The sequence below is a fragment of the Octopus sinensis genome, linkage group LG2, assembly GCF_006345805.1.
Source record: "Octopus sinensis linkage group LG2, ASM634580v1, whole genome shotgun sequence".
NCBI lineage: Eukaryota > Metazoa > Mollusca > Cephalopoda > Octopoda > Octopodidae > Octopus > Octopus sinensis.
The window spans coordinates 9,358,497-9,374,465 of record NC_042998.1 but is presented as its reverse complement, the minus strand read 5'-3'; the positions used below and the strand labels follow the sequence as shown (position 1 = coordinate 9,374,465).

Here is a 15,969-nt window from a genome sequence, read left to right as displayed (position 1 = left end):
TTACGTGCCACCTGCACAGGTGCCAGGCGAGGCTGGCAACGGCCACGGTCGGATTGGTGCATTTTATGTGCCACCAGCACAGAAGCCAGTCGAGGTGTCACTGGCATCGGCCACGATTCGGATGGTGCTTTTTACGTGCCACCGGCATGGACGTTGAATAAAATCATAACTGATCCTTCTACATTTTCTTTTGTGTGCAGACAATTTGTTGACAGAATAATCGTACATATATTTTTATAAATAAAGTGTTTTTTTATCTGTAAATCTAATAAAACTTTTGTAATTTTAACTTTGTTTTTAAAAAATTTCGACATATTGTCCTTCAGCAAATTGTCCAACCGGTCAATTGTCCTGTCTGTAAGTTGTCTGTTGACGAATAGTCCACCATTTACTTTTACCCAAAACCAGGAACTTTCCACCCCCACCCCACCCCCCGGCTTCAAGCTTATATGGAATTTCAGAAGAGTAGCTTGCTGACAAAAACTGTACATCTTGGACATAGGTTAGAATCTGCAATAAACTCCGGGACTATTAAGTCCAGAGCTTAACCCAATTTCTATGGTGTGTATGCAATTGAGACTAAGATACCAATCTGTTGCAGGGTTAACTTCCCAACGATTGTTGGAGCTTAATTATGACTGAGTGAACTGGAGCAATGTGAAATGAAGTGTTTTGTTAAAAAAACAATGCATTGCTTGATCCTTGAATCTTAAGATTGTGAGTGTAACACATTAACCATGCACTTTCGCTGGTCATAGATTGCTTGTCTGAAGGTCACTTAGCGACAAATTTAAAATATCCAAGATGAAAAGTATACAAATAATTCACGATCAGTTGTAATAAATATAAGGTAAACAGTAAAAGATACAGTTCTGAAATTGTACCAATTCCAATAAAAACATAATCAGTTGTGTTACAAGTTTACTATTTTTCATAGGAGAATGCTTAATTCAATTATTTACTACTTAAATTATGATTGGAATATATGTTTAAAGCATCACTAATTCTTCTATTTCTTAATTTCCTTTTCAGGAGGCCAAACTATAATCTCTAGAATGCAACAAATTTTCAACTTTCATTTCAAATTATACTTTAGATGAATAATTGTCAAACATCTTATGAATCAAGACATCTCCAGAGAAATATGAATAGAAGCATCAACTGAGATAATGTGCTGAAAAAGCTCCTGCTGAGAAACCAATTTCACTTTTAAAGATCACTCGGCAACCCCTACACAAATATTACTTTTATAGACCAGATATGAACTGAAGCTCTCCCCATCCTCATAGCAACTTTAATTTATAGAATTTGACCAGTTATTCTTCTGTTGCCTCTGTAACACACACCTTTCTGATGACTGGTTTTAGCGGAAACATTTCAAAATTTCAATGCAAACAAAACAATACAGTGAATATTTAGTCCACGCTAATTGCCAATAATTGAAAGCATTTCAGGCAAGGCCATCCTGTACATCCTGTGTAGGTCTAAATTATCCTATATGTTTTTTCCTTTGACATCACAGGGTGTGATTTAGAAGAAGACATAGCTGTTATTTCTTTTAAGCTGAGTGACTGCATAGAAGCTTCCTTGTTGGCTAGTGAATAGAATATCTTGAAGTATAGCATTCTGCTATCAATTTTCTCTTTACTTTATGTTAGGTATGACTGTGATTGAGTTCACTTCTCTCAATCCCACTTAGTCCCACTTGCAGCATTTTGCGAGTGTGTGTATTTGGTAAATGGAATCTAAAAGAAGTCCAGTGTGTGTGAATACATACGAGTGTCTCCTTGTTTTGAAGTAACATGATAGCTGCAAATGAGTGTCACCCTCTTACAAGCAGTATTATTTTATTCTCAATCTTCTGTAAAAACACGTCTGGCCATCGGGAAATATCCCCTTGCTTGGAATCAATTGAGGGCTGGTGACAAGAAGGGCATCTCATCGTTCATCATCGTTTAACGTCCGTTCTCCATGCTAGCATGGGTTGGACGGTTCGACCGGGGATCTGGGAAGCCAGAAGGATGCACCAGGCTCCAGTCTTATCTGGCAATGTTTCTACAGCTGGATGCCCTTCCTAACGCCAACCACACCGTGAGTGTAGTGGGTGCTTTTTACGTGCCACCTGCACTGGTGCCAGGCGAGGCTGGCATCGGTCATGGTCGGATTGGTGCATTTTACGTGCCACCGGCATGGAAGCCAATCGAGGCGGCACTGGCATCGGCCACGATTTGGATGGTGCTTTTTACGTGCCACCGACACGGGAGCCAGACGAGGCGGAGCTGGCATCGGCCACGATTCGGATCTAGTCATAGAAAATCTGCTTAATGAATTCCATCAGACCCATGTAAGCATAGAAAAGTGAACTTTAAAAAATAAAGGTGATAAATTTTAACTGAACTATGGTTGTCATGCTGAGATCCAATTCACATTTACCCCTCCAGTAAACTAGAAAAACCAATAATTTACAGGTTGAGATTACTTATGTTTGTTTATCCTCTAGAATACAATTAAGTTTCTCTAGAATACAATTAAGTTTCAAAGATTTAAAAAAAAAAAAAAAAAAAAAAAACCCATCTACGGCAGTTTTATACTGTGAAACTATTACGAACAATGCATTTCTGTAAGGCCTGTGCATGTTATTTGAACACTGCAATTTTCAAAAGGATCTATTAACCTGAACATTATTTAAAAAAATACTATATTTAGTCCCACTGGCCGAAGCCAGTGCCGCCTCGACTGGCTTCCGTGCAGGTGGCATGTAAAAAGCACCCACTACACTCACGGTGTGGTTGGCGTTAGGAAGGGCATCCAGCTGTAGAAACATTGCCAGATAGGACCGGAGCCTGGTGCAGCCTTCTGGCTTCCCAGATCCCCGGTCGAACCGTCCAACCCATGCTAGCATGGAGAACGGACGTTAAACGATGATGATATTTAAGATATTTTGTAAAATCTAAAATATTTTTGTGTCTCCGAAACTTCAAGGTCGAGTCTCAAATAGAAAATATATTCCAAGAATTATCATTATTAATCAACAAAAAGATAATCCTCACAAAAATAATAAAAGGCTGTATAATTCAAATGTCTAGGCTATCTGGAATGAGCAGATGACTAACAAAAAGACATTCATGATAAGATATGATAAAAAAATAAAAAAAATTATGTCAACATGACATGTACAAAAAAAGATAATTTATGTCTAATTCCAACAGACTGCTTGCTGTCTTTCAGCAGATTAAAATATTAAAATAATGTAAAATCACCAGCTTATTCGTGTCCCTGAATACAATTTTTACATCTCCGGTAAGAATATTATCAAATTGTATGGATACATACAGAATATTTCATTTAGTCTCATGACATTTAAAAGCTTCCAAATGTAACTTTATCCTTAGTTATCTAACATTTTGCCTGGTTACTTTCTTTTCTTCCCCACATGCATTCTTCAAAGCCATATTTGCAGTAGATCTCTCTTCAATGAAAGACTTTCTCAAAAGGTTAGAATTCTTGTCTCTCTGCAGCATACAAACCTAATTCAAATTTACTTGGACTCTGGTTTTTATCTTTTACTTGTTTCAGTCATTGTACCGTGGTCATGCTGGAGCACCACATTGAAGGGTTTAATCAAACAAACCAACCTCAATATTTAATTTTTAAAGTCTGGTATATATTCTACTGGCCGGTTTTTTTTGCCAAATTGCTAATTTATAGTGATGTAAGCCAAAGAATACCAGTTTTCAAGTAGTGCATAAGGGAAGGTGACATAAACAAACACAATGGTTTCTACACAGTTGCCATCTTCCAAATTCACTCACAAGACATTGATTGGTTCAGCATAGAGCTATAAAAGTCACTTGCCCAAAGTGCCACACAGTGGAACTGAACCTGAAGCCATGTGGTTGCAAAGCGAACTTTTTAACCACACAACCATGCCTCTTGCATCTGTAGTTCAGACAGGTTACACGGTATAAAATTCCTACTTATTTCTTTTCTGCATACTGAGCTTAGCCCCGCCCCAAACTGTGCTATAGTCTCATCTTTTATGTTGAGTACTAATATTCTTTGTTAGGTTTACTTTGAGGCCCCAATTTGAGACTTTACATCTAAGCTTGCAATTTCTCAAAATCTTTCACAGATCCAGCTATGAGAACTAGGTCGTCAGTATACAGGAATTTTCATGGACTGTTTTGTTTTGCAGAAATATAACAAACAGTAAGTTTAGAACCAAGCATCAACTGACACCTGACAATATCTCTGTATGTAACTTCCCTCTTTCTTTTCAGTGTGAGTGAAGGCATGTGTACTGTCATTACTTTACCCCCATACTGGCATCATACTTTGCAAGCAAGAACATTGTCAGTCTCTGGTCCTCATATTTCAGAGTATATGAAACATCTTACTAGACATCATGATTCTGTACTAGCTTGCTTATATTGTTTTAAACTCTCTTCCAAGGCATGGCTTTTTACTGAACTAATCAACCATCAGATTACCTCTCTGGTTGGAACTTTCCATCAATCAAAAATCTGATCCATTGCTCTCAGTAAGTTGTCTTATAGAAATTTCACTTTCTACAAGACAACCCCTGGTCTATCTCCCCATTCTTCTCATCATACACATCACCTAGTAAAGAGTAAAAAAGTATTGTTGTCATTATCATAATTGATGTTTAGTGCCCTACCCATCCTTGGCCAAATCTGATTGAGCAGGCCTATGGTCAAAGATGTTCCAGCAGCGACCATCAGTATTAGTAATAATACTGTTCAAATTTTGCTACAAGACCAACAACTTCAGGGAAGTGGGTAAGTTGATTGCATCAACCTCAGTACTCTAATTGAATTTGAACTTTTCTGAATATAAGTCTGACTGAAGGATTTTTCTGCTTCCTTACCCTCCTTTGCCTGATTGTCATGTGCTCCATAATCCATCTAGCTTTATCCTAAGGTTGCTAATCATTAGCTTATGTTGAGTGGTGTATTTCAGAAAAAGGACTTAATATCCATGTTCTCTGGTCCGTGTGAAGTCTATCTTTCTTGCATATCCACCTATAAGCCAGTTTCTTAAAGTCAGTGTTGCAAATGGATAAGTAATTTGTGTCACAGAACTCACTTTCGTGATTCTTCCTCATTCCACATACCATATCTATAATCTTCACGTGTGTTAGAGAAGTCATAATGGTGTTGACAAAAAATGCCGGTGAGTCTAATGAATATATTGGGAAAGCTCCCATAACTAGTTTAAACTCATGTTTTTATTTGGCAATCCTGAATGAATGCTTTATATGAAACTAAAATATGAAGACAGATGTAACATGCAACATTAACACAAAATACACAATGAAGAAAGATGACCTAATTCTGGAGATATTACAGTGTATCATTTGGTTGTATCACGTTGACACAGTTTCTCAATCTGGTCATGAATGATGTTTTTTGGTTTACGAATATATACGGTTGTAAAATCATATCAGATAACAGATTCAACATGTGACTGATCATATCAGCAGTAAAGCAGGCAGAGTAGGAAGAAATGGCAAAGCCACAAGAACGTACCCGAAATACTTAATGACAAGTTTATTTTTCTTTATATAACATTAAAGCTCCCTTCAATCCCTTTATATAACATTAAAGCTCCCTTCAATCCCTTTATATAACATTAAAGCTCCCTTCAGTCCCTTTATATAACATTAAAGCTCTCTTCAATCCATCAATGATAACTAGTAGTAATGATTTAACATATACAAAAACATTAAATTACATGTGACATCAAGTATCCAGTTAGTGTTGCAACACATGATTCCTAACTATATAAATATTTATTTTAATGAAAACTATCATCTTTATAACTAATTTACTTACAAGAATTTCTTCCTTAATTAATCTTTAAATCATTGTTTCATACATTAATCAAATAGAAAATATGCAAATATCAAAGAACACACAATTTCACAACTGATATGAACACAGAATGACTTCATTAAGGATTACTACATTAAGATTTTTAACTAACATATTTCGAGAGCTATTTCTTTAACACTTTAGCATTCAGATTACTGTCAAATGTAATGCTTAATAATTTACATTGTTTTGAATTAATTATGCATTATCTTGCAGCTTTAAAACTTGGATAATATGATTGTTATTTTTAGAATGACATTGTAGGTTAGGTGTGAGAAGCTGGATCTAGCCAGTTTGAACATAAAACTTGTAGGGTATTTAGGCCAGATATGACTGATTTAAATGCTAATGGGTCAAAGGCCATAGCAACCTATAAGGCTGGTGTTAAAAATCTGGTTTCTTTAAAACTTAACAGATTGTTCATCCCCTCTTGCATAGGACATTGCTTAATTCCAGCTAACTTTCCGGAAGAGGAAAAGAACTAATGTTCTGCTTCCACTTGGTATGTCACTTATGGCACCTACTTAGCATTAGATGGATCCTGCCATTGACAATTAAGTGTCATGGCCAAGACATAATGCAGCAATAACAATGTATAAACCACCATTCTCTCAGTTGTCCAATATACAACTAACTCAACCACCCAGGATATATTAGAGGAAAGCAGAAGCTAAATTTTATATTAAACAGAAGATACAGCCAAGGCGGCAAGCTGGCAGAAGCGTTAGCACCCCGGGTGAAATGCTAAGCGGTATTTCGTCTGATGTTACGTTCTGAGTTCAAATTCTGCCGAGGTAGACTTTGCTTTTCATCCTTTCGGGGTCTCGATAAATAAAGTACCAGTTTCGTACTGGGGTCGATGTAATCGACTTAATCCATTTGTCTGTCCTTGTTTGTCCCCTCTATATTTAGCCCCTTGTGGGTAGTAAAGAAATATATATTAAACAGAAGAAAGAAAAAAAGAATATAAACGAGTTGCTCTTCTATGTATATGCTCTTATACTAAAGTACATAGTATAATGAAATTAATGGAATGAGTATAATTAATTCCATTGATCCCGGACATTGTTGGTTTTGTTTTGTCTGGGGAGGAAAACAAAGCCAACTCCAACAAGAGACAAAAAACTGTTTGTTGCTAGTACCTACAAAACATTTGTTTGATAATTTTCAAAATAGATACATAGTTTACTAAAGGTGATTTCTCACAATGGCATCAACTATCTGCCAGGTATATTTAAATAAGGTACAATAGATGCAGGTGTGGCTGTGTGGTAAGAAATTTGCTTTCCAATCAAAAGGTTTCAGGTTCAGTCCTAATGTTTGACAACTTGAGAGAGTATCTTTTATTATCTAAGGACACCCAAGGCCTAGTGAGGAGATTTGGTAGATGGAAGCTAGAAGAATGCCATCACGTATAAGGGAGTGCTGAAAAGTCCCTGGCTTTAAGCGCGTCATGAAAGGCCTGGTTGGAGGCCCAACCTTCCAAGTTCTTTTACAGGGCTTGGAAAGACTGGAGGATTGTTGCAATAAGTGTTAATTTGAGAAGGGAATATGTTGAATAAAATCATAATAAACTGATTCTCCTATATTTTCTTTTACCCAAAAGCCAGGAACTTTTCGGCACCCCCTCATATGTACTCTTTTACTTGTTTCAGTCATTTGACTGCGGCCATGCTGGAGCACCGCCTTTAGTCGAGCAAATCGGCTCCAAGACTTATTCTTTGTAAGCCTAGTACTTATTCTATCGGTCTCATTTGCCAAACTGCTAAGTTACGGAGACATAAACACACCAGCATCGGTTGTCAAGCGATGTTGGGGAAACAAACACAGGCACACAAACATATACACACACACACACATATATATATATATATATATACATATATATGACGGGCTTCTTTCAGTTTCCGTCTACCAAATCCACTCACAAGGCTTTGGTCGGCCCGTGGCTATAGTAGAAGACACTTGCCCAAGGTGCCACGCAGCAGGACTGAACCCGGAACCACGTGGTTGGTAAGCAAGCTACTTACCACACAGCCACTCCTATGCCTATATGTGTACATTCCCTGATCTTGACAGTACATGATAATTGTAAATGAATATCACCATCATGCAAGCAGAGTTTGTTTCCAGTTTTCTGTGAAAACATGTCTGGTCATGGGAAAGCATTATCTTACAGGGAAACAAGTGAAGGTTGGCAACAAGAAGGGCAGCTGCTGTAGAAAAATTCGCCTCAACAAAAACTGCCTAACCCATGCAATGGAAAAGTGAAAATTTAAATGGTGATGACATTTAAAACAATTTCAGCTCTTACAAATCACCAAGTGAATTTAGATGAATTGTAAAGATGCACGAGGAACTGTAGTATGTAGGTTATGATCACCATATAGATATGCAGGAATAATTAAGTTTGCTATGAACATGTGGACTTCCCTTTAAGTGGTAAAAATACTGAAATCACAGGCAAGATGAGAAGAATAAGGTAGGAGGCAATTTGAGCCTGGTGCAGCCTTCTGGCTTGCCAGTCCTCAGTCAAAATGTCCAACCCATGCCAGCATGGAAAGCGGACATTAAAAGATGATGATGACAGACCCATCCAACCCATGTCAGTGTGGAAAAATACACAATGAAAAAAAAAAAAGGAGCCATAAAGGCAGATAGAAAGAAAAAAAACAGTAAAATTTAGATCATTCATATTTTGCAACATTTTGAACTATTTTCTACTGGACCATATCAAGGTCAAAAAGTGGTCTAGTATATTTTACCTTATATCTTGTTTGTTCTTTGTCATAAATTCTTTTACTTTTTGCTCCATTAGGAGCGAAAAAATGAGCCAACTTTGCCAGGTAAACACCATTTCGAAGACCTTCTTCAAGTTCTGTTGTTGTAGGAAGTTCTTCATCTGTACAAGCTTCCATCCACCTAAGGGGGGAAAAAAATCACTTTGTTTAAGTGCGAGTTAAGCAAATGTATAATAAAAGTTTTTTTTTTTTTTGACATATCCATGAACCTTTTTTCCACTCCCTCTAAACATTTAGAAATCTATATCTGAAACCAAATAGGATGTTGCTGCTTCCTTTATAAATATAAAAAAAAAAAGTATATAGTTAATATTTATGGTTACATTAGAATAAAATGAATCATTAATTTCTAAGTTTGCAGCAGAGATGCTGTTCAATAGTGGGAGAAGTAAATTTACATGATGGACACTATTTAAAGAAAAACATACCTCAACTAAACAAACCAGCAATGCTTTTTTTCATACTATCACATTTAAATGTTTATTTCCATTTCAAGGAGTATCTTTTCTAATCTTAAATGCAATAGTTATGGTAACAGTGCATGCATTTCACATGTTGATTCAGATTATTAAAAGTGGTTACCAGTTAAATGAGAGAGAGAGAGAGAGCAAGAGAGAGAGCAAGAGAGAGAGCGAGAGAAAGAGAGAACGAGAGAGAGAGAGAGAGTGAGCGAGAGAGAGAGAGAGTGAGCGAGAGAGAGTGAGCGAGAGAGAGTGAGCAAGAGGGAGAGAGAGAGAGCAAGAGAGAGCGAGAGAGAGAGAGTGAGCGAGAGAGAGAGAGAGTGAGCGAGAGAGAGAGCAAGAGGGAGAGAGAGAGAGCAAGAGAGAGCGAGGAAAGAGAGAGCGAGAGAGAGAGAGAGCAGAGAGAGAGAGAGCAAAAGGGAGAGAGAGCAAAAGGGAGAGAGAGAGCAAGAGAGAGAGCGAGAGAGAGAGAGAGAGAGAGCGAGCGAGAGAGAGAGAGCAAAGAGAGAGAGCAAGAGAGAGAGCGAGAGAAAGAGAGAACGAGAGAGCAAGAGAGAGAGAGAGAGCGAGCGAGAGAGAGAGAGAGAGAGAGAGCGAGAGAGAGAGAGAGAGTGAGCGAGAGAGAGAGAGAGTGAGAGAGAGAGAGAGAGAGTGAGCGAGAGAGAGAGCAAGAGGGAGAGAGAGAGAGCAAGAGAGAGCGAGAGAGAGAGAGCGAGAGAGAGAGAGCAAGAGGGAGAGAGAGCAAAAGGGAGAGAGAGCAAAAGGGAGAGAGAGAGCAAGAGAGAACGAGAGAGCGAGAGAGAGAGAGCGAGCGAGCGAGAGAGAGAGCAAGAGAGTGAGAGAGAGTGAGAGAGAGAGCACGAGAGAAAGAGAGAGAATATGGTTATTCAGTTGAACAAAGCTTCTTAATGTAAAAAGGTCTAAGAGTGGGCTTTACTAGGATATATACACTACAACACAACAATGATGTTACCACTTAATAAGAAATTCCCATCCAATGACCCACATATAATAGTGGTTCAGTTGTGATTGCTCTGTTGCTATAAGAACAAACAAGTTGTTGGTCTCTAAATCAGTGCTTTTCAAACGTTTTGCTGGAGTGGAACTCGAAGGAAACATTCCACTGGCTCGAGGAACCTCTGTGCAATAATTTAATAGTCTTATGCACACATATCTGCACAGGAGAATTAAAAATTACTGCCGATTTTAGCAGTTTTGTAACTTCTTGCGGAACCCCTAGACTGTACTGGTGGAACCCTGGGTGAAAACCACTGCTCTAAATGATTAAAAACAAATATATGTTGTTAGCAAAATCATGTAGGATGACCATACAAAAAGTTTCAGTATTACTGAATCCCCTAAGCTTGAAGAAATAGATTTTAGTAGTTTAAGATCTGTGATGAAGTTCATCCCCAAAAATTTAATAATAATTACTTAAAAGGGTCATATTCTCATTGCAAAACCAAAATCCAACTTGATTCAAAGTTTTTCTCAGAGATTGTGCAAGTCAGCTTATTGTGAATTCCGAACATCATCATCATTTAGCGTCCGCTCTCCATGCTAGCATGGGTTGGACGGTTCAACTGGGGTCTGGGAAGCCAGAAGGCTGCACCAGGCCAATCTGATCTGGCAGTTTCTACAGCTGGATGCCCTTCCTAACGCCAACCACTCCGTGAGTGTAGTGGGTGCTTTTTACGTGCCACCCGGAGCTGGCAAACGGCCATGGACGGATGGTGCTATTTACGTGCCACCGGCACAGGGACCAGGTGAGGCTGGCAATGGCCACGAATGGATGGTGCTTTTACGTGCCACCGGCAAGGGGGCCAGGCGGGAAATAAAGGACGAAGTGTAGCAAACAATATCATTCAAATGAGACTCATGTTACTTAATCATTTGAGCACTGCAGAAAAGCATGAATGTATCTTCAGTCAGGTGATACAAAGTTTAATGCATACATTGAATTCATTCAACAGCTTGAAATGATTTCTTAATTTCAGATGACTAGAAAAGAGAGAGAGAGAGAGAGAGAGGAAAAAGGGGTGGTTTTGATATCCCTGTGTCACATGTTTATAGAAACAAATATAGATCTAGTTCAATATGTTGCTTTTTGTGAATATAAGCATGCTTTATCAAATTACCCAGCATTTAGTAAAATGTATTCTAAATGTATTGCATGTATAAAACATGTAAATAAATATACAAAAAGTAAGTAAATATACAAAAATAAATAAATTGAAAATTCTGCAATGCATTTGTAAAACTGGCCTAAAAAACACAACAGTGATCAATGTAAAAACTCAGTGTTAACACTGAGGTGCAAATTGACACTGGTAATTAAATAACTAATACCTTAGAACTTTTGGATTAATTATGGGTAAACTAGCTATTAGCAATAGGAGCAGTGTTTGCAACAAATAATAACTAGTCCATCCAGTGTAAATTGGATTTGTTGTTTAGAATGCCTTAAATTGCAGTAAATGCCCAGAGATACTAGCTCATGTTGATGACATGTACTAATTAAGTGGCAACTAGATTGGCTGACAAAATGATCATTTGCACCGGTGGATGGTACTAGTGCATCATGTGATTTCACTGTTAGCTGCAGATCTTCAGTAATAGCCAGCCTTGCACCAAGTGCCAGAGCAAAAGTCATTGTACTGATGTAGTATGATAATGACCAAACAACTAGTGATGTTGCGAAAAGCCAGTGGGCTACAAATAAATTAGCTATTAGTAATAGGAGCAATGTTTGTAACTGTTGCTAACTGCTAATTTATTCATAGCCTTGTCGGCTTTCGCAACATCATTGGTTCTTTGGCCATTATTATACTATATATTGGTTTGAAGGATTTTCACTCTTGATTTTGGTCCAAGGCCGGCTATTGCTGATGATCCACAACTAATGGTGAAATTCTGTGATACAGTAATGCAATCCATCAGTGTAGACAACCATATCATCAGCCGATCTAGTTGGTGCTTAATTAGTACAGGTCATCAATACGAGATACTATCTCTGGATGCTTACAGCAGGTTAAGGTGTTCTAAACAACACATCCAATTTAGGTTGAATGTCCTAATTATTATCATTAATAAACCAAAATTAATAAAGTGGAATCTGAAACCAAAGCAATTTGATAATTTGGAAATTTGGGGAAAGTTTGACACCGAAAAGTTGTTTTTGTTTGTTGCTGAATGTTTAAAAAAAATGGTTTGCTTGGTGTGGAATGATGGATATTGATAGTTCAATATTAATGAGATTGAAGATCCAAGACAAATAGGGATATCAAGAGGTTTTAAGGCCAACATTCTTCTTAAGCGAAATACCAGGTCATGTTATTTTTGAGGTAAGACCATAACCTGCATATATAAAACAGTCACAGAGACTAATTAATGAAGGTCTTTCAGAAGTACCTCCAGAAGAGAGTAAATGCATTGTTCCATAAATGGTTGTGTGAAAGGCACATGGAGATTATATAAAAGACTATAAAGTCATTTGTACAAATGGAAAAAAAATTAATTCAGATTATCTTTCTCCAAATACCAAATCAATATTTCATTCTCTTTCTGGCATGATTTTGCTTCATCGGATTTAAAAGAGACATATGTACGTGTTCTGAAACAAAAAAAGGGAACTCCAAAAAATATACAAATAGGTCATTTATAAGGGACATGCCTTCTGTAAGGAATTAAAACAGTCAGTGCTAAGTTTCAAAGAGCAATTGAACATGCTGGAAGTGATATTGATAGTGTTATTCAGATATGTTATGTGTTGGTGTTTAACTATTGAAAATCTGCATATAAAGATACAGAAGTTGTTTAAAAAGTTAGAATTATCAAATGTGATGCTCAATCAAGCTGTTAGAGACTCATGAATTGTCGTTTTTGGGGAATGTAGACTGGTAAAAGAGAGTATAACACTAGGTCATTTAGTAGTGAGGATTACGAATGTAAAACCACCACAGCAATTAGAATCTTTTCTTGGACTGGTCAATTTTTATGGAGGATAGTGATTATTATTGAGACAGCATACTGCTACTTGCACCACTTTGTAAAAATAGTGTCTTCTTTTCACAGTAAGTTCAACAAAAGAAACTTGAGGAAATATTCATGATACAGCCTTTTTTTATTTTCCTCAAGCTAGGCCTTCCTGTATTATATTTGTTAAGAGCATTAACCACTGCTAAAACAAGATACACAAATATTGAAAGGAAGCCTTGGCAATCATATGGAGTACTCAAAGAACACAGCACTTTCTGCTTGGCTGAAATGTTTAACAGATTGTAGGCTGCTAAAATACATTTTCAACAAAAACTGGTTTACCAAAAGTAACATATGCACATATTTTAAGGTCAGTCTAACAAGTGAGAGAATTTGATTATGGAATGTCTTATGTAAAGAGACTTCAAATACCACATGATTCTTTATGTGTGAAATCTATTAACCGTTTCGGTTTGGATGAATATTCTTTTACTTGTTCCAGTCATTCGATTGCCGCCATGCTGGAGCACCGCCTTTAGTTGAAAAAAAAAAAAAAAAAAAAAAAATCCAACCCAGGACTGTGAGGCCCAATGTTCAAAGCTCATGCTTCACCAACTCATCCGATATCTTCCTGGGTTTCCCTCTACCCCGGATTCCTTCCACTATTTGGGAGTGGCACTTCTTCACACAGATCTCCTCATCCATCCATAGTACATAACCATACCAAAGCAAACGTCTCTCTTGCACACCACATCTGATGCTTCTTATGTCCAACATTTCTCTCAGGATGCTTACACACTGTCTTGAGTGCACACTGACATTACATATCCAGCGATCATGCTAGCTTCATTTCTTTTGAGCCTACGCATGTCTTCAGCAGTCATAGCCCATGTTTCACTGCTGTGAAGCATGGCAGTTTGCACACATGCATTGTACAATCTACCTTTCACTCTGAGCGAGAGGCCCTTTGTCACCAGTAGGTGTAGGAGCTTTCTGAACTTTGCCCAGGCTATTCTTATTCTAGTGGTAACACTCTCTGAGCCTCCACCCTCTACTCCAGACTTGGTCACCTAGGTAGTGGAAGCTATTAACTACTTCTAGTTTCTCCCCTTGGCATGTGATGGAATCTATTTTCTGAGTATCTGTAGTGTTTATTGCTCCTGTGCATCTGCTGCACACAAAAGCTAGCTTCTCGGTTAATCTTCCTTTGATGTTGCTGGTTTTTGCAACATTGACTCTAAAGCCCTTCGATTCTAAACCTTGCTTGCTACATACATATAATTTATATATACAATGGACTTCTTTCAGTTTCTGTCCATCAAATCCACTCACAAAGCTTTGGTTCACTCAAGGCTATAGTAGAAAACACTCGCCCAAGGTGCTACGCAGTGGGACTAAACCCGGAACCATGTGGTTGGGAAGCAAGCTTCTTACCACACAGCCACTCTTGCACCTATGATTATGTTGATTTTATATTTCATCTCTCTCGGAGAAACTGATGTTAGAAAACATAGAAATATCAAGTTGGTGCATTTAAAAAAATCTTTAACAATAATTAGTGAAATTCGGTTGCATGATGGACATACATTGTGGCACAGCAGCAACAAGACAAGGAACTGACTGAAATTTGAAGCATGGTAGCCTGGATATAGTGAAGATACATATATAAAGGTGGGGGCGACTAGGCAGAATCATTAGAGTATTGGAGAAAATACCTCACTACATATGTTATGATTCTCCACAGCCAAGTCCTGCTGAGGTTAATTTTGCCTTTCCTCATCTCAAGGGTCAATAAAAAGAAGAAAAAAAAGTACCAGCCCAGGGTGCTGGGTTAGCAGAACTGTTAGAGTGTTGTATAAGATGTCTTGCAATATCAGTTTTGGTTCTTTGCATTCTGACAGCAAAACCTTCAATGGGGCAACTGGCATCACTGGTGCCAAGCTATATCAGTCAGAGATAGCATTCTTTGCCCTGGATAATAATGGTGGAATGGAGCAGGGACAGGGGAAACTTGTTTGAATGGGCAACTGCTACCATTCCTACATCATGTCCAGGCTTGTATGGTCAACCTTGACTCATTGTTCAACACACAACAATAAAACCCAAATTACTTCACACAGTGCATGCATGGCCTAAAGAAATTAAAGCATGAATACAGAAGCATATGGATCATGTTTATATCAAGAAATATGGCTCGTTAATGTGATGGACAAAGTAAGAGTTCAAAATGAGGAAGAAAATTAGGTAAGTATTAAGAAATGTGTTTGCTAGAAATAATGTTCAAGAGTATTAGTAGAGTCAGACAATGCTAGTGGATTTTGTGATACTGACTTGCATATAGCTTGATAAGATCAAATCTAAACCAATAAAAACCTCCATTATTATCTAGAATCAAATGAAATTGTGGGTTGAAGAGTAGATTCACCAACTAAAGGCTCAATGAATGTCTACTGAGCTTTTGAATTATTGGACTATCCCTTTCTCAAGAAGACAGTCCATCTTTCATCATCACCCCAACCCCCAAAAAATTTCTCATGGAAATGCAACTCCAGTTTGATATCAAAGCAAATGAAATGATGAACTAGACTTATATCTCAAACTGGAATTATGCAGTTCTTGAATAACAGAAGGAATTAAAGGCATTGGGGTGATGTAATGTCATTGCTACATCAATATTGGTGGCATTGCATGCATTTTACATGCTAAGATAGGTATCAGTTCAATGCCAGAGCTTAGATTTTTATGTTGAAAGGCCAGGCTCTAACAGACTTCAACTTTACTTGGATAAATACATTGCAACAGGTGAATAAAGATTCAAATTTACTCAGATAAATA

General features: G+C 37.7%; 1 protein-coding gene across 2 annotated transcripts in view; it reads right to left on the bottom strand.

Annotated features, from left to right (window-relative positions):
• LOC115231965 (ras GTPase-activating-like protein IQGAP1) overlaps positions 1-15,969 on the bottom strand; it is a 217,587-nt gene that overhangs the window by 132,721 nt on the left and 68,897 nt on the right. For both annotated transcript variants that reach the window (XM_029801847.2, XM_029801852.2), the window contains exon 3: positions 8,660-8,816. In XM_029801847.2, the coding sequence (XP_029657707.1) occupies positions 8,660-8,816 (157 nt within the window). The remainder of the gene's footprint in view (positions 1-8,659; positions 8,817-15,969) is intronic.